Source organism: Atta cephalotes, assembly GCF_000143395.1.
Source record: "Atta cephalotes unplaced genomic scaffold scaffold00025, whole genome shotgun sequence".
Taxonomy (NCBI): Eukaryota; Metazoa; Arthropoda; class Insecta; order Hymenoptera; family Formicidae; genus Atta; species Atta cephalotes.
Window position 1 is genome coordinate 1427460 of NW_012130089.1, and position 27142 is coordinate 1454601.

Below are 27142 nucleotides of genomic sequence, written 5' to 3' on the forward strand. Positions count from 1 at the left end.
CCACACCCCGGTGGGAATTTTTAGAACGTTTGAGAGCGTCCGAGTCTTGCAAGAGTAGTATTCTTCTTCATTCGGCGGAGAGTAAACAGACAACTCATAGCGCGCGCGCAGTAGAAAAATTTATAAATGCTCTATCACAATTATCAATAGAGTGTAATGTGCGCCTGGGTTTTGTTTCCGTAAGAATCGCTTCCACTTTGTACGTTACGCTGCTCGACGTGATTCGATTTTCATCCCTTTTAAGATGCGACAAGAGGGTTGTCTCTTCTCTTTCTCTCTCTTTCGACTGTCCGTTAATTCAATTGTATTTACTTTAATATCGTAAAAATTAAACGGCAGTTAGATTCGATGTTAGCATCGAAATGATCGATGCGATCTTGAGATTCGATATGTAGACGCGTTCGATGACTTACGAGCACTTTTTCTTTATCTCGAGATTTTCTTGAATTTTAATATCGTTATCGTTATTCACGCTCGCAATATCGTGCGAACGTAAATATCATCGACCGCATTTGTTCGGCATTGTCGATACTGCGATATGTGAAAGTTGTGCCCAAAATATCGAATTTGAAGAATTTAAACAGGATATCGACGCCCGCATTTCTCACCCCCTTTCTCTCACTTTATCGCGATATCGGAGCTGATCGTTCAACCTTAAAACCGCATTTCACGCCTTCAAACTACACGCCAAAGTGGCATCGAGCATTCCCTTTCTTCCTTTCATTTCCCTCCCGCCCTCCTCTCGCCCGATTTCTTTTCGGCTTCTCTCCTATCCCCGGTATATTTTCGCGCGGTTCCTCCATTCGTCTTCATTCGAGCCATCGGAAAAGGGGTTCGTTCGAGAGCCTTTTATCTTTCCTCGTGTTTCACGGCCTGATGCTTCCGGACCAACGTTTCATTGGTAGAATTCGAATTTATTTAAGAACGTCGCAAGATGCTAGAGATACACACGATAGATACTAGGTACTCTAAAAGATTTTAAGGGAAATCTTCACACAAATTCAAGACGAAAACTTCATATCATGACTGAAATGGGTCAACAACAAAATAAGGCTATGTAAATGATCCAAGAAAGCCAAGAACGGATTTAGACATAATTTCTATAAATCAAATTTAAATTAAATTTGATTTGATTTAAAAAAATAATGTTCAAATCAAAGAAATGTTTTCTTTATAGCAAAGAAAGATTTTTTTAAATTTAAGAAACCGTTTCTCTGGGTAAATGTTTACCATAAACATTGATTGAACATTTTTTCAATAATAGTCGAAAAGTCTGTGAGAGCCGACGCTAACTTTTAGTTGCGCACAATAATAATTTTATTATTTTCAATTCACACATAAAATAAAATAAATATACATTTCGACTTGCGTTTTGGGTCCTCTTCAGTATTAAATCGTCGCGTTACTATAATAATTCATGCATTACATACAATATTGCGTATTACATAAAATTCTTACAATTACATACAAAGACGTATTATTATGTCGAATCACTTGAATCATTGCAAACATGACTTGTGTATTGGTTGCCACAGAAAATGAATTTTAAAATTTCCTGATTTTTCCGGATTTTTCTAGATAAAAATAGGAAACTTCCACGACCAATATAAAATACATAAAAATTTTAACATAATAAAAAATGTAAAAATTTTAATATTTAAAATCAACGATCGTAAGAAAGCTTATATTATTAAAAATAGCGATCAAATAAAATTATTGAATAAAATATAAATTTTAATTTTTTTTAAATTTTTTAAAGTGCACGAATTTCGAACGTATTTGATTATAAACATTAAATATAATATTTAAAAAAATTATAAAAATTATTTGAAATACAAGAACAGTTTAAGGGAATTGTGAGTAAAGTTCAAAATTCCAGTCTTTTTTATATTTTCCTTGATTTTTCCCGATTTTCCAGTCTGTAATAATTCTGTGGTTAGGTTAACATCGATAGTCATAGCAATCTGAAACTGTCATTAAGCCAGGAAGTTTAATGATAGTTTTAAGCATAAAATCACGATGCAAGTGATACTTAGATGACGAAAAACGCTTTTCAAGCAATTCGACATAATATTGGGTTGTCCGAAAAGTTCGTGCCGATTTTGAAGAAAATTGAAACGCAGAAGATTTAAATTTTAATATATTTATTAAATTATATATTTATTAAATTATATAGGTTTATTAAATTATACATTTATTAAATTACATTTATTAAATTATATAGATTAGTCAGCACGAATTTTCCGGACAACCCAATACAATGTCTTTGTATGTAATGCATGAATTATTAGTAATGCGACGACTTAATACTGAAGAGGACCTAAAACGCGGATCGAAACGTTTATTTATTTTACCTTGTGTGAAAACAATAAAATTATTGTGCGCAACTAAAACTAAAAAACGTCGATTCTCAGAGGCCTTTCAACTATTATTGATTTTATATCATTAGAGCTTATACTTCTTTGATTTAACATTTTTTTGTTTCAATTAATGCAATTAATTATAATTACTATATAGAAATATAATAATAAATATTAGATATTATATTGCTCGTTTATATAGCTTCATTATTTTATTTTATTGTTTAGCAAATTACACGAGCTTTTTGTTAAATTCATTTTGAAACGGCTTAGCTTCAAAGATACAGAGAGTGTCAAAGAAAAAAATTTTATTTTTTTCCAAAAATTTCGTAACTACTGGGATTATTTTAATAAAATTTTCTATTTAGCTTTTGATTTTTTATTAAGACTTTATAATCTTTTAGATTACTTAGTAGCTATCCTTTGTAACAAAAAAAGAAGACGAGGGAAATAATGAACGAGAAAAGATCAATGAGTCCGGAGGAAATTATCTGAAACCGGTAAATGTATAGTAAAATAAATATAGCTGGCTGGAAATAAAAGAAAGAGAAAAAATAGAGTTATTTTGCATTATATTAAAATAAAAATAATTCTATCTAAAATGCCAAAAAAAGGACTAAAAAGGAATAAATTTTGATGGTCTTCTGTCAAGATACTTTCAAAGATGTATTTTAAATTCGATGTTCAATCCTCGCAGCTCCCGCAACTCGCGATTCGATTTTCCATTCTCTCTTTATATATGGTCCGCGGCCGTCATAAAGAAGGGAAACGAACTTGGAGAAATATTCGAGAAGACGTAACGTCGAAGGTTATCCGGTTTGAAACAAAAAAAGAGGCAAAGACAAAAAGGGTTAAGTCAACGACCGAAAACAGAATGTTAGAACTTTGCAATACCTCCCGAGGCGGGACGGGGAAACTTCGACGAGTTTTCAGTTAACTTCTTCGCATACTTCCGGCCCCTTCCTTTCCGCTACACAATTGGAAACTGGTGCGGCGATCGTGTTTCGGAAACAATCGCGACGGACGGTGTCTCTCTTAATCTCATAGACCATCCCGCGAGAAGTTACGTCGCGCGAGACTTGCCCTCCGTTGCCCTCCGATCAGGCGCCACCGGACTCGAGCGAAATCAATTGTTCGCGAGACATAATGTCGATCCCCGACACGTAACGTATCCCCGGGCGTCCTATTGATCGTTCCAACTACTCCGCTAGCGAGTCCTTTCCCCGTTTCGCCGAACGAGTCGATCGCACGAGGAGATCGTTAGCAAACATGTTAAAGCTAATAGACGGCTGTCACGAAAACGGACAACGCGAACGCTTCCCCGAGTAGCGAGACCTCGAAATCGTTCTAGGATACGCGACGAATACGTATACTCTCGAACACGTTCGAAACCTCTCGCCTTTTACCGGGATCTCGTGCCGGCCTCCGATCGCAGTGCACGCGATAGCCATATTCTTGAACGCCGTCAAGGTGACGGTGATGACAGTGATGGCGACAACGGTACCATGTCACTTGCGGACGCGCCAAGTTTCTAGACGCAGCTCTCCGGCAGCCTGTTCGCCATCAGTCTTCGTTTGATCGCCTCGCCGTCGAGGCACTCACCGGCCACGATGACACCTTGTCCGCCACCCACAACGACACCCTGGGCACCACCGATTACGACGCCTTGGCCGGCGCCCATCATCACTCCTGTTACCGGCATCCCCGGCAGATTTGGTATCGTGCTCCTCGACGGTAACCTCAGCTCCGTCGGCCTTCCCGTGAACTTGTGGCAGAGCTCGTCTATGCTTGGCGTAGGTCCGGGCGTGACCCAGTGTCCCGGGGGATAACCGCCCGGGTAACTCGGCGGGCTGACCTCCACGAGGTTACCCTCTAGAACATCGAAGCAGACGGGGTTCTCTGTTGGGAACTGCAAGTCGAGTGCGTTATGGGGCGGAAACGCGGAGAATAAGTTGTGCTCGGGGGTGTGATCTTCTTTCTTTTTCGCGATTCCTTATTCTTCGTCGATTCTTCATTTTAGGCCATGAGGCAAGGGTAAAAGTTCGCTGCAAAGTCGCGACTAAATTGTAATCTCCAATGATAGCGCGTTTGGTGAACATTATGCTCCTTTAAACTTTTTGATCAACTGTTTTAATGTACAATTTTTATGTAAAAAATAAAAGCAAATATCTCCGAAAAATAATAGACTGCTGGAAAAATGATTCTATTCATTTTAATTTTAAAAAGATAGAACACTAAATCTTTTTTCCCTTACTTTTTTCGAACAAACTTCGATATACTTTAAAAAATACGGTGATCGGTTAAAACGTAGATTAAACAAAAATCTTCTTTTAATTAAATTTGATTGAAAGCCACGTGTAACTTTTGAATTTTCAAAATTAAATATACGAATAGTAGAATATAAAATAAATGAAAAGAAATAGGTATAGAAAAGAGTTACAATTGTACTTTTTCTACATTGAATTAAAAAGAATTTCTAGAACTAGAATTTCTGTAAAAACAAATATTACTTCAAACGCGTTTATCATCAAATATCCTGCACAGGCATATAAAATTTGAGGGAATAAAGTCTACTATTTATTATTTAGTCTAACGTAGTATCCCAAATAAACGATTATAATATGATTTTACAACCGTGGCTGTATGACATGCATGTGTTCCAATATTCATTGCCAGTGCTGAAAATCTATAGCGCCCATAACGTATGCTATAGATTTTCAGCGCTGAATATCGAAATGCAGTCCGTATTATTTCCTTTATACAATTGCAAACAAGCAAGATGTTTCAATAAAACATATTCCATAAGTCTTCGGCTAATTCCAGGTTTGCAGGGGGCATGTGCCATTATGTATACAAAGGGTCTACAGACCATCGTAATCGGATTCACACGAAGACTGTTTAGTGGGTATCGGCTTCGAGGAGTCTTACCGAACTTGTTCGGGATCACGTCGGGATCAGTCTCCACGGTCTGCTGAGAATTCTGCAAAGGGTATTGTTGGGGCGGTAACTCGCTGAGTTCCGCCGGTTTCTCGTGCCGCGGTTTTGCTACGCGCTCTCGACGTACTCGAACCACCACTACCAGGATGATGAGCACTAGAGTCACTAAGGCGCCAACCACCACGCCTATCAACGGCGACAACACGATACCAGCGTCCTGACCTGCAACAACAAGAAAGGGTGACTCTTTTTGCTGCATTTCAAGCTCAATTAAAGACCGATTAAAACCTATTTGCTTATTAAGTTGTTTCATCGATTAAGTGAATACGATAAGGTAATATTTATAAATTATTATATTTAATAATTTATTTATATGTTTATAAATTACTGTTACATAAAATACAATGATATATTCTTTCTTTATGCACATTTATATCAAAAAATTATGAGTGCTGTGTTACAATTATTTTTTAATTATTCGTAGCGACCGACTATTTGATTTCACAAATAAATAAAATAAATTTTTTATAAATTATAAAATGTGTAAATTAATTGCTTCTTCTCTTTTTAATTTCAAGAAAATATGTCTTACGCCTCTCTGTCTCTTAGTAATTGTTACGAATTATTGCGAATATTTTCTCTTTCCTTATATACTTATTACAAATTTTTGTATACTATGATATAGACACAATGTTGAATAATTAGATTAAAGTGATAAGGATTGCAAGAAAAGAATTATTACTACTCGTTGTTAAGCCGAGTAGTCGAAGAATAAAGTTAATGTGGATAATCCTGTGAGGTAGAGGATTAACCACACTGTGTCGCCGTAAAGGGAAAACGACTGCTTCTACCCTTCTGTGTTACTTATAAGTCCCTTCATTTTTTTCGTCCTCTCTTTCTCTTTTACGAGTCAGCTTTTACTTTGCTACTCGCGTAAACAAACCTCGGCCGGTGTCATAGTAGAGAAAACATTTTATATTCCTCAATGTCGGGATTACATCTGGCGTGCGGTATTTTTTTGCTGTGCTGTCACGTACATGATGGGTTTTACTAGCATTCGATATTTTCGAATCGCTCGTAGAATCTCAAGTAGTAATGGCAATGCACGCATGAGAAAATATCCGGTTGCATAGAGATATGTGCTGATGATTAAAAATCACATGCAAGATAGATGTGAATGCAATAATATTCGTTTATCGTTTATATTGGGATATTAAATATCCCCCCAGGAATCATGTCACACGGTAGGACAAATATAATTATTTAATTTTCAAATATAAAATGATTTTGCGTCACAATAAGTTCAGAAATTACATTTTTTTAGTTTCTTTTGAAGAGAAAATAAATTTTCAAATTCACGCTTGTTTGTCAGAAATATAATTTAAAATCCACTTTGAATAAATATAATATATAATTCATGCCGAAATTCCAAATGGAATTTTATTCATAATTTTATAAATGATATGTAACACAAAAAACGTTTAAAGAGTAAAATATATATTAAAATATATATTAAAATAAACATAAAAGATATATGGAATATAAAATAGTAAATAGAATTTTTTTACCTTAGGTGATCCATAAATTTTAATGCCGTATATGTTACAACGAGTGCATGTATTTTAATACATATTTTATACATGTATTTGATGCATACCTATGTAAAACATATTTTTCATTTATGCATTTTAATTCTTCCATTTTTTTTTGTATCACACAGACATTTTACAGACAAAATTATAAACAAAATTCCATTCTGAATTTAGTTATCAATAATGGAACATTTAAAGTAGCTTAAGTCGTATTTGAACAGAATAAAATAAAACAGGCGTTATTTCGCTTTTCTCTTTAAAAATTTTGTGTGCCGAGCTAAACGCGCAATGACACCGGAGGTTTGCTCTATGGTTAACTAGTCATGTTGAAATAATTTCCCACGATGCAAGGTGCGCGATCATCGCACGGTATGAGAAATCTTGCAGCATTGTTTTTTGCTTTCAACCCTGCCGCTCTACGTATCGTCGGGCTCGGGCACACGTGATAGCGTCCCACTTGATAGCGCCGGCAAGGCGTGGGACTGCGCCTGCTGTTTTTGTCGGATAATTAACAAAACTGCTTTCTTGCACCGTTCTGAGTTGCGATCAGGTGCGCCGGTGTGCAAAGCAGAGTTGCGAGCTACGGGGTGGAAGAGCGCGTACGGCTCGCTCCGCGAGTTCTTAATCTTTAAATTTTCGCCAATTTATTTACGTCGATTAAGCCAACCCCTGACTCGCGATGTCTGATGCGCGCTTATATCGCGAGCGTGAATCACGTTGATATCGTTTTAACGTTGGTTTTAGCATTGAAAAATTATGTACTCACATCAGCTTGAAGATTAGTATTTTTCTAGCTACTCTTTTAACAAGGTGATTACTGTTCAAACTAAAAAAAAAAAAAAAAAAAAAAAAATCAACCAAAAAAAATCATTTCCCATCACCTAATTCATAGCTTTCAGATTGCATTTAGTCATGAATATCTTACTACCTTAGCCGACATTAAAAATCCTTTTGAGGGCTGAAACTCTTAACATAATTTTGATACATAAATAAAACTTTTCTAGCATGTCACATATCTTATAATATGAAAAAAATATACGAAAATAGCTCTTTTTTTATAATTTTAATCGCAAATTCCCCAAAATTATGACGTGATAAAGCAATTTGAAAAATGGATTCGTATTTAAAAATTACTTATTCTGGTATTCAAAAAATCTTTTTTATCAAATTTAAATATTTTTACGTGGAAATATTTGTGTAGCATACAAAATTTTACATTTACTTTTATCAAGATAAAATTAGAAAAAAAAGGAATGTCGGTATTTTATGAATTAATTATTATACAGATAGTAAAAAGATAAGATTCTTATTAATTTTATTTGCTAAAAATAATTTTATTGAATCTGTAAATTATTTCGCTGGAAATCGTCCCACAGAGAAATGTATTATTATTTACTAAAGGCGGTAGACTTTCTATTTCGTTTTAACAGCAAATTTGTGTTTCTGCAGACAAATTTGTTCAGCGAGATGCTTCAACAAAACAGACTGGTGTAAAATCAAATAATTAAACCAGCTAAGTTTAACTATTTTCATATCGAATAGCAGCTATCATTCTTCAACAACAGTAAATCCATCTTTTTTTCTCGTGCTCCACACGATAGAGAAATAGCATCGTGACAATTGGACCGATCGTCTCGTTTGCGCGGCTTGCGGCAACTCTCTGTAATACCCCCGACATATTTACGCGTGTAAATGCATTAAAGTGCACGCGTGTACGCGCATATAATACGTGTGTATATATATGTGAGGTATTTTGCCAGTGCGCGCGGATGCGCGCAATAATGCCCGTAAAACCCTGGGTTTAATCAGCCGGCAACCTAGGATACACACCACCGTGACCAAGCCCGTAACCCAAGGAACGTTCTGCGTCACACGGCGATATTATACCGGGCATGGTGTCGAGCCATAAATGAGCTCCACACCAAGAAACTCGGAGTCGCGCCATTCCGGCTGAATGCCGGAACGACGAGCGGAGTGCGAGCTTAAGAAACTCGTAAACGCGAGTCGCAGTATCCTACGAGTGACCGCTTATTCGCATGTCTCTCGGAAATCCTCGTTTTTACGCGTTGCATATTCTCAATTGCGTGCGCTCTACGACTCGCGTGCGTGGATGGATTTTCTAGAAAAGCGCGTGCGAGGAAATTCGCGAAAAGCTACCAGACAGTCACGACAGGATGGCAAGTTAAATTTTTCCCCGAGTGACTCTTCTGCGATGCTCAAAAAGAGACAAAAAAAAAAGATACTAAACATGCACACTGAGGCTATTAATGTAGCTTTGCGTACGCACTGTTGCGTTTTTAAAAGCCACCTTTCGTTTATATTACGCACTGAAGGATTTTTGTAGAAGCGAATGTGTATTTCGTTTATAATACTGAGAAAAATGGTCTGGTTGGATTAAACAGTAATTTTGAAAATGATGACGAATCAGAATTTTCTCAAATCTACTTATTTAAATCTACTGGAATTCTAGTTGAAATAATTAGAATTCTGATTGATATAATTATTCTGGTAAATATAAAAATTCTGATAGATTTTCCTAGAAATGTTATATCAACCCCAGAATTTCGGTTATTTCAACTAAAATTCTAATAAATTTAACTACAAAATTCTGATTCGTCCATTTTCAACCAGAAATTTGTTTCTGTGTATTAAATAGCGCAGCATTATTTATATTTGGAGTTCTGCAAATTAAATTGAAAGATATTTTGATACATGCACTAAGAAAAAAATAGCCTAAATTTAAATAAATATTTATTTGAATATTGCCAACTAAACATTTACTTATAATAAATAAATAAATGTTTATTTAATAAAAAGAAGCGATTGTTAAATTAATATTTTTTGTACGAAATAATATTTTTATATTTAATAAATATTTAGTTGAAATAAATATTTATTGAAATTTAGAATACTTTTTTCTCAGTATGGAAATAAAAAATAATAAAATGTTACTTAGCTCAAGGGATTACCTTTTTGATATTTAATAGTAAAAAAATCATTTAGGAAAAAAAAACACAAATTGCAAAAAATTCAATTATATAATTTTTACACTACATAAATTTTTTTAAAATTTTTTCCTTTCCATTTCTTTATAATTGCGAAAGAGAGATATCTTTCTAATTAAGACACAAAAGTCACATCATTGCGCGAAGTGATCATACGAGTATCGCACTCGACGAACTCGTTTCCATTTTTTTTGTGTAATTGGCCACGACTTCGACTAGACCGTAAAGGAAGATTTATGGAAGTCACAGTAGCACGTACGACGAGCATGTCACGTGTGAGCACACATAAGCGACACGGAGTCCTATTGCAACGAGCTTAAGAAACTCTCGTAAATTCATCCTACTCTGTGGATGAACTGCAGTAAGGCTTTTGACAATTTAGTTGAGAAAGATTTATGATGCCGAAGTACGCGGCGCTACTTTGACGATTTAAGCTTTTAAATATTTCATTATTTTTCTGTTATTTTTAACCGCGAAACGATTCGAACTATCGCGTTTTAATACATCTCGAATCTTTAATACTTTTAATTATGTCATTTTGTTTTTCATTTAAACTCCTTTTACTTTGTGCCTAAGAATGAAAAAGTATCGTAACTTAGAATTTAATTTACATTGTCGAATGTTCCACGTTTGTTATGGTTCTTGCAAGTCTGGCGATTCCTCGCGTGCAAGCGTGTGTGTTTTTCGATGGATAATTTTTCAATTTATTATTACGTCTATGGAACTTGTGCTCGATGGGAAATAGCTACAGTTAGCGCGATCGTATACAACCCTAAGCCTCCGATACTGTCTCGTAAAAGTTGCAATGGAAGTTTAATCGAGTTCTACGCGGAGAAACGTCTGGTGCCAGGGTAGTAAAGATAAACCGGTCCTTATATCGTCGATCCTTGAGAAAGGACTAACGGGATTCTCGAAAAGGGAGGGAGGGAGGGAAGGAGAGAGAGAGAGAGAGAGAGAGAGAGAGAGAGAGAGAGAGATCGCATATCCCAGCGGATTCCCGAATCCCAAGTTCATCGAAGTTTAGATCACTAATCGGACTTGCAGTAGGGTCAGGGATGGAATCTAACCACTTGGATTATTTGGGAAAAATATCCCTCGATGTAGATAAAAAGATACTTGAAAAAAAGGAAAATTCTGATCGTCCCAAAATGTCCCGGAGTTTTTCTAACTGTCAAGAACGCCGAAAAGTTTGCTAGTGATTTGATGGATATCTTTCTATCTCTGTTTCTGCGATTTTAGAAAGACATGATACCCTACTAACACAATGTCTTTGATATCAATTTTCTGTTATCTGATGTGACGGATAATCAGATATAGCACGATCAATCTCAATTATATATATATATATATATGTGTGTGTGTGTGTATATATATTTCGTTATGCTTCGACACAGATATTACAATTAAAAACTTTTTTTAGAAAATGAATAATTGCAAATTTTTAGCATACTGAGTTAGCTATTGTCTGAAGATTTATTGAAAAGAAGGTATGTCAATAGCAATCTCGAATCAAGAAAATCACAGGGAGTCTTTAAATAATATGAATTTTATTGAATTTTAATTAAATTTCCAATCTTTTTGGCATAAGATGTTATAAGACTAACTCGTGAATCTTAGATAGTGAGGAGCAAAAAAATTCGGTGGGATTAGAGAAGATCTTTAAGGGAGAGGGTTACACCTCGTAACGTTGGCGTTCACATCAGAGGTAAGACGAAGCTCGGAAGAGGTCATGGTGGCCAGTTAAGTCATCAAGAAGCCTGGCTTAGCCGGCATCCAAATCCAAGTTCGGCTCACCTGGATTAATTCCGACGTAGGATCGACCTCAAATCGCTGTTGTACCGCTTTCTCCCCGCTTTGGGCTAAAGCGACTTAGTCTCTCTCCGCTTTCAATTAATGAAACGTTCACGGCTCACTTCCTGTCACTCCGTCACTATCATTTCTCGAATGAATTTTCAAACCTCATTGTGAGGGATGAAGCTAATATAAACTTTGGAAACTTTTAATATAAGCTGGTTTAACACATTCCACCAATTGTTAATCATCAATATAATTATTTCATAATTCTATCGCTATTTTAGAGTTCGATTTCAAAATATCGTAAATAAATTTCCTATAATTGATTTTCTCTTCTACAGTTGTCCTATATCTAAAATACTATGATCTAAAATACATTGTATTAACAAACTTGTAATAGCATTTCATGTGCAATAATCAGTCGTCATAGAGAGTCGAACTTGGAGAGAACGCGAGAACGTGGAAGCAAATCGACCGATTACAGTTAACTGTTTAAGAAGCTCGTGTTAAGTTAACATAGCTACTCGAATGTTAGGAAACCTTTGTTCCGGACTATTCATCAGCATGCGTGTTCCTCAAAGCTAATGAAGGATGATGAAGAGATGGTCGGTAAGTAGGTCGAGGTTGGTAGATTGGATCGTCTTTGATGCAATTAGTCGGTATAGCGTTGAGAATGCGAGACATTTTCAAAAATTTTATGGAGTAGAAAACGTATTCTATGTCAGACATGTTAAAAGTTATTTCAAATGTTATCGTTGTTCAACGAGAGAGCACAAAATAAAAAAATGTTTCGTAAGTTTTTTTACGTTTTTTTACATAGAAAATTCGGATTTATTCATTCAATCAGCCAAATTTCAATTAATGCAATTAGAATCTTTTCCTAAGTATGATATTAGACTGCAGAAAATATATGTTATTGTATTATAAGTATCAATGTGCTCATTTAGTTAAATAGAAAGCTAATGTTTGTCTCCTTTCTTTGATGTGACTTTCATAGCGAATGTCATTCAATGTTAACACTAGTAATATAAAAATACATGGGCGTGATTATTAGACACATGGAATTTATATAAATGACAAAGTCAACTGGCTAATATTAGCGTCCATTGGAGTTGATTTAAAAAGTGCGAAAACATTTTATTCGATTATTATTACTCGTAATAAAGTGTAGAATCAACACCTGGTTTCGACACATATCTTAATTATAATCAGCAGATCTGGGAAAGCTCTGGGAGATTATCGATCGATCCTTTCTTCATACATACATACGTATATACGTATACACGGGCATGCTTGATGGTGCGTATCGGGGTGAAATCGGACAGCAATTACCACCGCAATCCTGCTTTGCGGAGTGGATTGGCTCCCGGTCTGGCTTGCATAGTCGAGATGAAAGGACGAGGTCCTGTGGCAAGGCACAGCCACAGATCTTGGGCATCCCATCCGTAATAAGCGATCATGCCTGAAGGAGCTAGAAAGGAGCTAGGCAGGATGGCTTCGGGCTTTCGACCATCGACGACTGGGAAGATTTCGGAGTCGACGAATTCTAATCTCAATTGTTGTAGGAAGCATCGCGTGGTATCGACGTCGATAGTACCCTTTATCTGATACGATTCTACTTCCACGAGATCTCTTGATGTCGCTGTAATTCGAATACCCGCGGGCTCTTTCGACCAAATTAACCCGGCAGATACTTTGCCCGGATCAATCCTCCGTAGTACGACGTAAACCGCACGGATCGCGTTTGTACTTGATCGCAGTCATTCGCTGTTTAATTGACAAGTTCTAAAGCTGCCTTTACCATAACTCGTAAATTGCAAAACATAGTTCGTCAATGCAGACGCAAAATGATGATATCTGCGTTTTGCAAATATATTGCGTCCTATATAAACTGAACTGGACTGTCACATTAATTTCTGCAATAAATTGATCAATGATAGAACAGCAAAGAGTAATAGAAATGAATTTTATATTTTCTCTTCATTTATTAACAGAGTCAGATTTTTTTATATATTTCCATGATATGACAAATATCAGATACATAGTAAGTTTCTCTAAACCGACTTAAATATTATTATATAATATTAAAAGATCAACGCTTCCAAAAGGCAACATTGTTACTGTTTAATTCATTGCGTGCGGTTGATTTGCATCTGCGTGCGGTGATTCGTTATTCTGTGAATGTTTTGCGATTTGCGAATTATAAAGGCAGCTTAAATCAACACATTAAATCAGCAAATAGCATTTTTTTAAATAATTGTCTTTCTTTCGTAGGTAAAGCGGAAGAATAATAAATTTACCCAGCACATTTCTTCAACTTAAAAGAGAAAAAAAAGGAAAAAACAATGTATTTTCAGGCTAACTTAATTACGTGTAAATTGATTATAAACGTCACGATATTTTGAGTACAAAGGACCATGTTCATTATAGATAAAAACGTTATTAGTCTATGTGTACGCATGATGTGAATCGTGCTTTTAATTTTCAAAGTAATTAAAAATTTTTGCAACGTTCGCTGTAAATTAGATATAGTTCTATAACATGAAATATTCGTTTGTGAAATTTTCGGTTCGAAATTCGAGGAAGATTAGTGCATTATTTTAAGAAGGTACTTAGACTGAATTACAATCAAGTAATTACTCTTGATACTACATTATTCGAGATTCGTTCCACTTTAATTTTTTTTTTAAAGAGTGTTTGAAGAATCAGGTTTCGGAATTTATATTATACAACATTTGTTATATATAACTATGTTTAATTCCAAGGTCTATATGAGAAACGGGAAAGAAATATAGTAAATATTATCGCACGAGCGACTAGCAATCCCTCGAATAATCTTCTTTCCGTCAAGCGCAAACTGCTAGTTAAAATTCGTGCAGGCCTTCGAGCGACAGTTTCTCAAACATCTCGGACGAGGATCGTCGTTGTGAGAAGTTAATATTATAAAACCGGAAAAATTTCATCATTACACGCCGTTCCTCCGGTATGCATTTTATTATTGCATACCGATTCGCGATCGATTAGCGTTTCTTAAATGATACCGCTCTCGTAAAATGGTTAAAAAAGATGCAACTTTCAAACAATAGCAAAACCGCTGGCACGAACGTACGGAAAAAGACTATTACGATGGAGATTAAAAGCTCGTATCGATAATCGATAAAGTTTACATTTAACAGGACCAATTTCCAAACTTTCTGATTACGCCACGTAGATGCTTAAGTTGGAGTTTACAAGTCGACTCAGGGTGGGATCCGTTTTCATTTCTCGATATCAGCAATCGTCGAAATCTGGGAACGCTTTCCCAATGCATTGCCGATCTATTATCCTACGATTTTCGCCTCAATGATGAAAGGGACCGTGTACATTTAAAGCGAACTTCGAAGGAAATCGCTTTTGGAGAGAAACGCGATTACGCTAGGGCAGTACTAATTATATTTTCCCACTAGACCGTGAAAAAAAGGGCGACCGCTATTGCCGTCGGGGACGAAATAACCGGGCGAGGTTACGTGATAAAAACGGAAATGGAAGGGAAAACGTAGCGGCGCGCACGTGGAAAGATGTGGCGCTTCGGCGACGTCTGACGAGGAAACCCGTGGAAACGAGAAGCGCGAAACCGGACGGGAATATGAGCGGGGTACGAGGAAAGGGGGATGAGACAGACGAGGGAAGAGTGCGGGTTAGAGGGAGGACCGAGAAAAATGACGACGGAGGTAAACAGAGCTAAGTGAAGTTAACGATCGGGCAAGAAGAACGGCAAAAATGACCCCGGGAAAATTACCGCACGCGCAACGGCTTAATGTCCAAAAAGATGAGCATAGAAGAGAGTGAGCGAAAGAGAGAGAGAGAGAGAGAGAGAGAGAGAGAGAGAGAGAGAAGGGGGAAGCGAATAAGAGGGATATATAGGGAGAGGAAGATGAAAGAGAGAAAAGAAGAAAGGAGAGAAAAGAAAATCAAAGAACGATAGAGGTCAGGAACGAGAGAGATATCACAAGAACGAAGAGAAAGGAAAGCTGCAGCTGCTTAATGACCACCCTGTACATTCGTATCTCTCTTGGATGGGCTTTCCTTTTTCTCCATCCTTTGCAGTTCCGCTTCACTCCCTTTTTCCTCCCTAAGTCCTCCGCGCAGTCCCGGCGCTGGGTGCCGCTGGGACCATTATCTGTAATTGCTTTCCTTAATTCGATGTTCGTTGCCTATGTGGTGGAACAAGAAAAAAAAGAATTCGCGTAATAAGTTAGAAACGGCTAAGTGCCACCTATGCCACCTCGACTTGTGTGGGATCGCGTGGAATGTTCAAATCCGTCGTGGCACGTCGTGTTTCGCTATGGATACATTACGATTTACACGATTTCTCACGAGATCCAATAACTCCTCTTAATCTTTCTACGCAAGATAGATTCGCAGTCTTATCTAAAATCGTGGCCGCAGTTTTCCTTCCAGGAAGTCTTCGTGCGTAAACGACGAACAGTACCAAACGGGATAGAGAATCCCGGGTGACAGTTGTCCCTTCGGGTGATCGATACCGGAAATAAATCGCGCCGTGGCCAGAATCTCCTTCGGATCGCGTTCGAATGCAGATTTCTCAATTTGTTTTTTGAGCACGCGGACTGGTGGGTGCTCGCAGCCACGGGGTCAAAAGTCACGTGGAAAAGCCACGGCGGACCAACATCGAGCGGCAAATTGATCGACGCTGCGACGACCGTAAATCACTTCACTGACAATTGATTCGGGTGCTGCTGCTCCGTTTTACCTCGGACCACTGCGAGAACTACTGTTTACGAGAATGCGCGTGCACGTAACACTACGTTGTGTTGCGTACGCGCGTTGGTTGTGGCTTCATTTGCTACCGTGTTTAATGATACGCAACGTGACGCGCTCGTAACGTTTCGCCACGTTCTCGTTGCGTTACCTTGTACTCCCGTTGCGTTGAGATACACCTATTTCTACGCTCACATTTTACAAATGAAAATAATCAGCGGTCGACATTCTGAATTTAAATATTTTTTTTTCAATTTCTCTCGCTTTCCTTGTGTTGTTTTAAATTAAAGTACAAAAGATTTTCTATTACAAATAATATTAGGATAAAAGAACTCTTTGAAAAATGAGAAAATTATAGTCAGTGATAATTATTTGATTAATAAAAATTACATAAAACTCATGATTTTATTTTATAAACGTGTGCAGTGACACTTTTTTGCATTAACAACAAAATAACGAGGAAATTTTAATTCAAAGCTTAATTTAAGAAATGCATAACAATGAAAATTGGAAATTGCAATAAATGGTAATTTTCTTTGTTGTATATAAAAACTTCTAAATTGATAAATCTGATTAAAAAATAATGCAGTGAAAACAAAATATCTGGTATTTATTAATTACTTTCGTAGTATCACAGAACCTCATATTTTTTCTCTTTTAACTTTGGAGCGTTATCAAAATTTTATAAAGTTCAATTATAGAAGGGAATGTTTTTATATAAACATCGCGCATTTTCACAAAAATGAATATGTATTTTACAACATCACACAGAGAATTAATCGAATAATTCTGTAGTTGAGAAAAATAAAATATTCAATCTACTTTGAAGTTAATTCCGACACGTTTATGAGGTTTTTTTTGATAACCAGAGTGTTGTGCAATATATACGAACGTTTAATGGGGTGCGTTCGTCTCGTAACAATGTCTCGAGGGTGGTAATCTGTCTTGCTTACCGCCCCGCGTCGTTGACACCACCCACCTCGAGAACAGCCGCTATCCGAATCATCCTCCCCCGCCCGAAAGACTCACATGAACCTATGGTGACCTTGCATCGATCTGTATACTCGACCAGCACCTTTTGCTAATCTCCAAGCAATCGCAAATGCTCGCTAAATTGAGTAGGGTTGAACTCGGTTGACTTCTCCTCAACAACGCCTCCTCATTCGATCTTGCGTTGACTAAGTGATAGACGATACGCGATTTTTCATCCTGTCGTCGCGATAATCCAACTCACCGCGTATCACCTGACTAGGAATATTCTCGCACAAGAACAAGACGTATTATAAAACTTCGCGTGCAATTTAATACCACGTTAAACCTCCCGAGATTGTCGTTGATGATCATAACCTGAGATTGTCGATTTAAGATTAAAGAAATTTTTTTTATCTCTACTAGACTGCTCACTTCGTCGCCATGTTTAATATCAAGCAGTACCTTCTATTTTTTGGTCCACCTACTCACACATATAAATCACATGATATATAGCCGTGATACAATCGGATCACATGGTATACTTACAGTACGCATATATGCACAGGTGCACTCTAAAAAATATAGGTGTAGATTTATAGCACTCGAAGTTTTAAATCTATACCATGTTGGTATTAAATCTATACCATGTTAATATTAACTCTTAACACCTTTAGGTCATTCGTGTCCTCCGCATTCCGTTTCTTCAATTTATATACAATTTATTATAAATATACAACTTTCTAAAGATATCAAAATATAAAATTGCCTAATAATTTTTATATACTTGTAAAAGGGATAAAAATTAATTCAGGACACTAAAGATACATCTACTAAGGGTTAACAATAGCACTGTAAGAACTATATAAACCGTATGTTAAATCCGCACTTATATTTTTTATAGTGTGGACCAAAATAAGGACAGCTCAAAATCACTTTTATCTCTTTCTGCACACGTAAGATAATCGACGTCAGCAACTATAGAAATCTGCAGTTCTATCAGAAGCGAATAGAACATAGTCGATCAAGAGATGGATCGCCGATTTGACAAATGCAATGAGATGCTCTAATCAAACTCCTGAACTCTTACTTACCGGTACGTTTTTCGGCATCTCGATACGTGACCTCACTGAGGATAACGGATTGACTTCGACCTTTGGCGTTTACTGCGTAAACTGCCACATGGACTCCAGCTTCCACCGAGGCCTCCAATCCGGCGAGAGCGAAGGATGGTTCGTCCGGGTTGGAAACATTGTAGAGGGGTTGGCTATTGGCTAAGTAGTCGACATCGCCGTGATAAACCTCCAGGACGAATTTTTGCGGCAGTCCACCGTCGTATCCAGGCACGCATTTCACTTCTACGCTGGTATATGTCTGGTTCGCCAGGGTGCAGTTGCGCACAGGAAACGGTTTCCCTGGAATGAGAGTGGTCGATGATGTAAATTAGCGGAGCGGAAGACGACGACGGGGCTCATATATTTTGCGACTTGTACAGCTGAAATAGCTTCACCTGTGTAAAACTAAAAATGGAGCTTCGACAAAAGAGAGGCTTTCTCTTTCTTTTTCGTGGTCGTTGCATACACTAAATCTTTCTCAGAGACACGCACGACCACCACTTCCGTCTCGTGACATTTTCTGGACACCTTGTACGCGTCTATACATCCGAAAACGGCTCCACAGGTTGGCTCGGGTCGTTCTTTCGAAAATCAAGCCCGGCGCGCGAGTGAAAAATGCTCGCGTGTCCACGAGTGGCAAAGATTTAGTGTACCAAGATCGTAATGGGCGTAGAGATGTGTTCCGCTCTTTTTCTTCCCACACCTCCGTCTGAGCAGACTACCACCTCAACATGACACATCTTCCTCGTCGTCGAAATCACGCTGCTCTCTTTCCTCTCCTCGTCGCGAACAAGAGCACGTCGTTTTTTCTTCTTTCGGTCGAAATCATTTCTCGCGCATCATTCTTACCGGAAATCGTGGAAACGGCAAGGATGGATACCGCTCGTTTCGTTCCGCGTGACTTATACCTCGTACGCGTACATTTTCCTTCTTCTCTTATCTAATTTCGATATTCAACGCGCTCGTTTCGCTCGGAATTTCATTTATCACAAACTTCGTCATCATGGTTGTCGTCCTTCCTTCTCTTCTCATCATAACTCGCGGATTTACAGAACGTATATTGAATCTCGACAATGCTTCGTTTGTACTTTACGCGCGTTTGTTCTCTCCTCGCTCGTCTTTGCCCTTTTCTTATATCTTTGCCACATAGCTCGAACCCCATTCATTCTCCACGAACAAACATTTAAAACCTATGCTTTCGTGCTCATAAAAGAGCACCACCATCGGGATAGAGGCAAATTCAAATTAGTTTTGCGAGGAAAGAAGGACGGCTAAGTTCAAATTGAATGACTCGCAAAATCGTGTATTTTTCTTATATTTTTCTATGCGAAAGAGCCTTGTCGAAAAATCAGAACGCCAACTACAAACACATATAATATACTACAGCCACTAGAAATACGCGCAGTTTATTTTTATATTCAGTTCCCGATATTATAATATATTTTTTTTAATTTAAAAATGATGAATCTCGCATTACATCTATAAATGTTAATATTGTATATTTTAGAAGAAGCGCAAATACATATTTTATCTACAATATCTTATTCTTTTTTAAAATTCTTTTGGAGTAATAATAGGTATTTATTAATTTATTTTTATCGCGACTTTCGGTAGAATGAAATAATCTTTGTTTCATTCATGCGTTCAGAGATCGTAAATTTCAATATGCCCCGGAATTTCAATTGTACATTTGATATGCGTAACGAGAGGAATCTAACGTGATCCTTGATTCTGTTACGAGAATCCTGTTTCGGAAATACTGTCTTTCTACCGTTCTTCCACGCTTCGACGGATATATTTCTTACCGAAATGCTTCGTGGAATGCTAACCGACATCAATAACGTCGGGGGATGAGGCAGGAAGGATGGAACGGATTGAGGTACAAAAATAATATCATGCCATCGGGTTTACGGGTCGTTGGCATTGGTGGAGCACCGCGAGAGAGTTTCGATATCGAGGCAAAGAAGCGGATGGTGCGCGAGAGGACGGACGATTTTATTTTCGGGAGAGGGAGGGTAGGGGAGGGGAGGGGAGGGGGGAGAGATGAGAGGGGCACACCCCGGTGCCGCTCACACTCGACGTATTCGTCAACGTCAATACGTCCTCGGCCGATCGCCATGTCAACGTCACTGTCGATCACGCATCGGACGGGGGAGGAGAATGAAAAAAAGGAGAACGAGGAAACGCGAAAAAATTCGTTTGGGGATTAATGCCGATTTAACGGTCGATGATTGGTCGCCTCCCATTGTACGGCGATGATTCGCGGGAATCGCGCGTCGCGCTTCCCCCCCCCCCCTCTCCCCTCCTCCCCCCCCAAGAGATTCCGTAAAAACAGCGGCGATTTTGCATTTCAATTGTCGTCACGCCGCGCGCGTTTGACAATTTTTACACGGACAGCTTGCGCGATTAAAAATGCACCTAATTTTATAAACTCGGCGGAGAATTTATTATGAAGTCACGGCAGCGTGGATTCCGCTTTTGTTCAACTTTCATTCCACGATTTCGAGAAACTAAGTGTCGAGCATGTTTCTTTAAAAAGATTGCACGCCATATTTTAATCATCTATTTATTTGCGTAGTTCTCGCAGTGTTCTACATTGTTTCCTAAAATACGAGAAATTTTCACAATTTCGACCAAGTACGTGTCAGTTTTATAATCCAATAATTTCTAATGCAATAACCACACAATATTCTACCAACAAACAGTTTTAAATATTCATTAAGACTTTTATTTTTACTCCCTTCCATTACTCCTATAAATAAAAAAGAATTAGAATGAGATGGAACAAAAATAAAACAATTATTTATTCACTGATTACTACTTCATATTTGTACAGATTAACTTGATTTTTATTGCTATTCCTCGACGTCATTTGAAAACATAATAAAAGAGATACATCGAAATGGAAGGACAAATATATCCTATACAAATTGTCGGTTAATAAACAATTTGTGTCAATATCCTGCGTCCGATCAATTTGTTGAAGATTGCAATATTACGTCTCGTAAAGCCCCCTAGGCTGCAGTTTATCGTGTATACTCACCGGCTGCTACCAGCTGAAAAAGACACGGCCTCGACTGGGTACCAACGAGATTGTCTGCCCAGCACGAAAGGGTACCATAATCTAGCTCAGTGGACGGTGTGTATCTCAGCACACTGACGCCGCTCGACTTCTCCATGGAGAACCTACCAGGTGCTACCTCCAGGGTCTCGCCACTGTTGTTGAATTTCCACCGGAAATTGTGCGCTGGTGGGTCGGCCTCGACCCTACAGGCGATGTCGAGCGACTCACCCCGTGATGCACCGACCACTATAATTCGGTCCTCCTTACACACCGGTGCGACTGGAAGCAGAATTATCGATTTATATGTCCCAGCGGGAGGAGCGAGACAATCTTCTTCTACGCTACAACACATTCTGGAGCACTTACAACGCATCGCAATAACGATTGTTTGATCATTGCACTGTACAGACAAAAAATATATACTATGTGCAAGTAATCATTACTTGTTTCAATTACTTCAAAATACATTCTGAGTCTTAGTAAATTTAATACTTTAATGAAATATTATTAAATTAAAACAAATTCGGTTTGCTTATTATGTAAAGTCGTTTCTTCGATCTATTTTATATTATTTTCTAAGAAAATAAATTTCTATTTTTAATACAGAATAATGAAATTTTCTGAAATTTATAATAAGTATTATATTTTAAGATTATCATTAAGAAAATATTCTTTGTTAAAAATAACTATTACTTAAAAAGAAGAAAGTAAATTGAGTAATCACTTTTCTTAGTAATAAAATATTTTTCTGTATACAAATTTTACCAAGAATTTTATAGTGAGCGTTATAAAATTCGCGAAATTTCATAACAATCTGTAAAGAATGGACTTCAAAGGATTATCAGCAAAATTTCGATATATCGAAATTTCGATGTATATGTAAATTAATGTTACAAAATTATTGATTTGTGTTATGTAAGAGAAGAGAGAGAATCTTTTTCTCTGATACGCGTTTTAGAATTTTCAACGCAATGGCGGCGGCGTAGTCCTTTGATGTGATTATCGTACTGGATTTTACTGTCGGCGCTAGAATTTGCGAAATTTATAACAATTAGTACTTCTACGAACGTGAAATTTAAAAAGCTACGAGCATAAAATCTTGAATTTTCACATTTACGAATCAGGAGACGTAAATGTTTAGTGATTTTAATTTCTCTTCTTCAATAAAATGTAAAACGTGATTGGATTAACTAAAGTTTCAAAATAATAATCAATAGATTTTATTGGAGAATTTTTGATCATTACATCATATTACGAATTTATCGATGCTAAAATTATGAAATTTATTGCAATTAATCAGACCTTTCGTGTTGAAAAGGGACAAGAGTTAAAAGTACAGAATCTTGAAATTTCACAATTATGAGTCAAGAGATACGTATTTGACGGTTTAATTTGGTAAAATGTAAAACGAGATTGTTGCGTTGACTGAAATTTTGAAACATAATTAACAGATTTTATTGGAAAATTATTAATGGTCATTGCAATGGTCATTCTACGAGTTTTAATACAATAGGTGCTAGAATTTATGAAATTTATATGCATTAATGAGAATTTTCATGAAAGGTGAAAAATAGTTAGTAGAATAGAATCTTCGTAATTTTACGGCTTAAGAAACATGTATTTGACGATTTAATTTGAATGCAAAAAAGACTGATGTGTTAATTAAAATTTTTTTATAATCGGCGAACGTCTATTGAAAAAGATGTAAGATAAATAATGCTGTTTCTCTTTTCTTTCATCGTCAGAATAAGATTTCATTTACAGATTAGTTGTAAATTTCAAAATGACTGCCTTATGCTTTCCTTGCCTTCGGGCGTGTCCTGTTAAGAGATTTACTTGGGTGACGAGCGACGCGTATTAAATGCGCTTCTCGATAAACGTTATTAATGCTACTCTCTTTAGCTCGTTCTCTTTAACTTACTACTTTGAGGTACGTACAGTTTTTATAAAGTAACGCTTTTTCCTTCGTCAACCGTCTTGCGCCAACGGCGTACTCTCTACTTTGTTATGCCAACCAGAAATTATCATAGCTGTGAGAAAGATAAGTTTTTAGGATAGGGCAGCTTTTCACAAATAAACATCTAGAATTCATTAAGCGACAAAAGCGTTAATTGCTGATTATAATCTCCGCGAACAGAACGCTATTCGCGAATGATAATGTTGTTCATTTCAAGAATATTTAAAATATACGCTGATTAAATTTCAAAGGAAACAAAATTGGCGCAGAGAAAAAAAGTTTATTGCCGTTAATGAATACATTTAACTTATTAAGTAGCGCAGCGTAACGAACTACTTTACAATTTCACAGTGTTGATTTAATTGTCCGTCAGCAAGATTTTTAAATTAAAAAAAAGAAAATTTAATTTCTTCATGTTCTCGGCGATATCTGAGGATTTTATCTTCATCAAGATAAGGTATAAGTCAAATTAGTTGACCATAAGAGGGTCAAAAGATAAAATTTTTAATAATAGAGTAAACTAAAAGAAGTTTAAAATGTTAATTTTAAGAGGTTGTACTGTATTATATTTCAACATTTTCAATGAAATTCTTCCAATAATTTTTTACTATACTACTTCGTTACAATCGTTGCGAAGGATTTATTAATTATTATTTATTTATATTAATGAATTTATTGATTCAAGGCTTTATTAATTCAAGATCATTGTCGCTGTACTTTATAAAAAAATATTACAAATTCATTTTATACATTTAATTGATTATTTTATAACTGCAACTTATTCTTATAAATCGTTCTAGAAATATTGGCGGATCGGACGAGAAGGGAAAATTTTTCTGTCAATCTGATAAAGTCTATAGTAGACGAGATAAAGCAACGATGAGATTCAAGTACCTATCGCAGTATTATCTGTACACGGAAGGTCTCCCGGTTCTGATGGTATGCCAATAATGACCTACATATCGCAGTTGCATCTGGAAAAACACAAATGACAACGATATCGTACAGAGGTCGATTTTTCTGATACGCTCTTCGTTTCAGACGTCACGCGTCGAGAACGGCTGTCCTTCTCTAACCGATGATAGAATCTCATTTTATCAACGCAAGTTATGGAAAAAGGTCTATTCTTCCTTTCCCACCGTCTTCTCGATGCGACAATATATATTTGTCCCGATTTATCTACGTTTATCTACGCTTCTCTTTGTCTCCATCCGTCTCTCGCGCCCTCCGTGCGAAGAGCAGAGAACGGGACGAACACGAGCGAATACGTACCTCATTGTGTAATCGAACGAGACATTTCCGGTTGAACGGTGGAAATTGATATTACACGAATAATCAGTACAAAGATCAAAATGCTGATATGTAATACATTCAACAAACGCGATTGAAAGAATATATAAAACGAGAATCGACTCCAGGCTGTAAAGCCTTGTGATCTCGATTGGCTGAAAGTACTCATTATTAAACCCGAATTGCTTTTAATATGTCACTTTTATTACATACTTTTCAGCTTTATTACGTTCATAATTACTGCACATTTCCTATCGTAATTCGATTCGCAAAAGACAAGCGATTGTTATTAATTTTCGATGATGGCCGTAATGCAGCATTCCACGAGAGTTAAAGCTTTTTACGATTTAATATTGCATTTAAACGGAAGAGAATGCGCCGCGTTACAGGCTTATTGTTCTTCGCTCGTAACATTACATTGTTCCATTTGTAGTATTTTCAATTGCCTCATATTTGAACTTTGATCACGGTTTTTGTCTGAACAAGCAGCACGAAACAAATGCGCCGTCAGAGAAATTTTACGATAGAAAGGTAAACGAGCGAAGCATATGTGAGAAATGAGTGTAATTGTAAACGTACCGTATCTATTTATGTTACATGGACTTGTAGATGATATCCGTACAAAAATAACTCGAAATTATAGTCCACGCGCGTATAGTTTTATTATTTTTAAATAAATATGATGATAATATTGCGATGCATAATCATAAATAAAAATCATAATTAAGGTATGACGACTAGAAATTATTTTATGTTATCAATTATTTTACACTCATCAATCTAAAGAATGGAGAATTCATTTATATTTGTTTTGTATTTTATTATAATATATATATTTTTTCCCGTAATTAGATATACAACCTTCTTGATATAAAATAAAAATTAGACAAACGATAAATGTAATCTTATTAACTGTATAACAAACTGAATAATTTAAAATCAACAATAAATCGCGTTGAATGATGATATTGATTATGGCATGCGGTTTCAATTAGTTCATATAAAATTTAATTAACATTTATACATTGAAATATGGCGAAGTTATTTTGTTGTAGCCATTAATTAATATATTTCCATTTTAAACCTTCATGTATGTATAATATCCGATTACCGGGCAAAATCGGCAAAATCTCGGCACGGTTTTTGTCTGGAATATTTATAAGGTCCGTATATTAATGAATAATCTATTATTACGTGACATTAATCTATACAAAAAACTATACATGTAAAGCAAGTAGTTTTAGAAAAAAGGGAGACAACTTTGTTACAAATAAGTTAGAAACTATAATTTTTTTATTAAGTAAATATTTATTTAGTGTAAGTAAATGTTTACTTGGTATAAAGAAATATGAATTAAGATTTCATAAATTTTTGTTAGTGTAGAAAATCAGATAATAAATTATTTTTTCCTCTCTCTTTTTTCTGAAAAAATTTTCTTTTATGCCATGTGTATGTCTTTTCTCTGCAACGATTAATTAAAACGTGATATCGAATCGTAAAGTGAACAAGAATTTTATCCTATTTTCTTTAAGTACACGTGTTTCTCGGTTATCTACTAAATTCTATTATTATACAATAATGTCGATGACGTAAACGAAATGTTATGCTTTCTTTTCTAACAACGATGTAATAATAATGAGGAAATAAACCGATTTCCATTCGATGCTTGTGAGATGCTGATTTATCCGGGACTATTTCCCGTATCTTTACGAGGTCGTCACGACTCACAGTTAAATATTGAAGACCCCCGCCTGTCTGTGGAATTGGAACTCGTATGTGATCTCGCAAACTGTGCTGGGGTTTCATACTAAATGTCTCTGCGTGTCAATTGCTCTTGAATAGTTTTGCGAATTAGATTTAACTATCGCGCACAAGTCAAGGTAAAATCCTATCGCGTCATATTGTTACGACAATCAAATTAAGAAAATTCAAGAGACTCTAATTCTCTATTTTGACGTCTCTTGCGTTCGAAATGATAAGATCTTAATTTAATTTTAAATTTAATTTTGTAAACGGAGCATATTCTCGAATATTCCAGAAAATTCTTAAGGTGAGGCGACATTTTACCAAAAAATGTCTAGGAATTTCGGATTTTCTCTCAAATACCTCGCAAATTGTGTCCTACAAGAGTCCCACAAAGTTCTTTCATGCCTCTCCCGTTTGAGATTTCTTACCTGGGAAGGACGCTTTGATAATTCGTGCTCTAGAAAGTTTTCAAGAGCGAGAACCGCGCATGTTCTGCCATATATTTCGTAAGCTACGGTACGAATCACTTCTTTTGCGGAATTTAGAGGCGGCTTC

At 36.5% G+C, this 27142-nt stretch overlaps 1 protein-coding gene across 1 annotated transcript in view; it reads right to left on the bottom strand.

The window, feature by feature from the left end:
- Window positions 1–13016: 13016 nt before the first annotated feature.
- LOC105620368 (nephrin) overlaps window positions 13017–27142 on the bottom strand; it is a 113219-nt gene continuing 99093 nt past the window's right edge. Inside the window, exons 11-13 of the mRNA XM_012201868.1 lie at window positions 21574–21873; window positions 18510–18830; window positions 13017–13330 (exon numbers count right to left, since the gene is read on the bottom strand). Coding sequence (XP_012057258.1) covers window positions 13017–13330; window positions 18510–18830; window positions 21574–21873 — 935 coding nt within the window. The remainder of the gene's footprint in view (window positions 13331–18509; window positions 18831–21573; window positions 21874–27142) is intronic.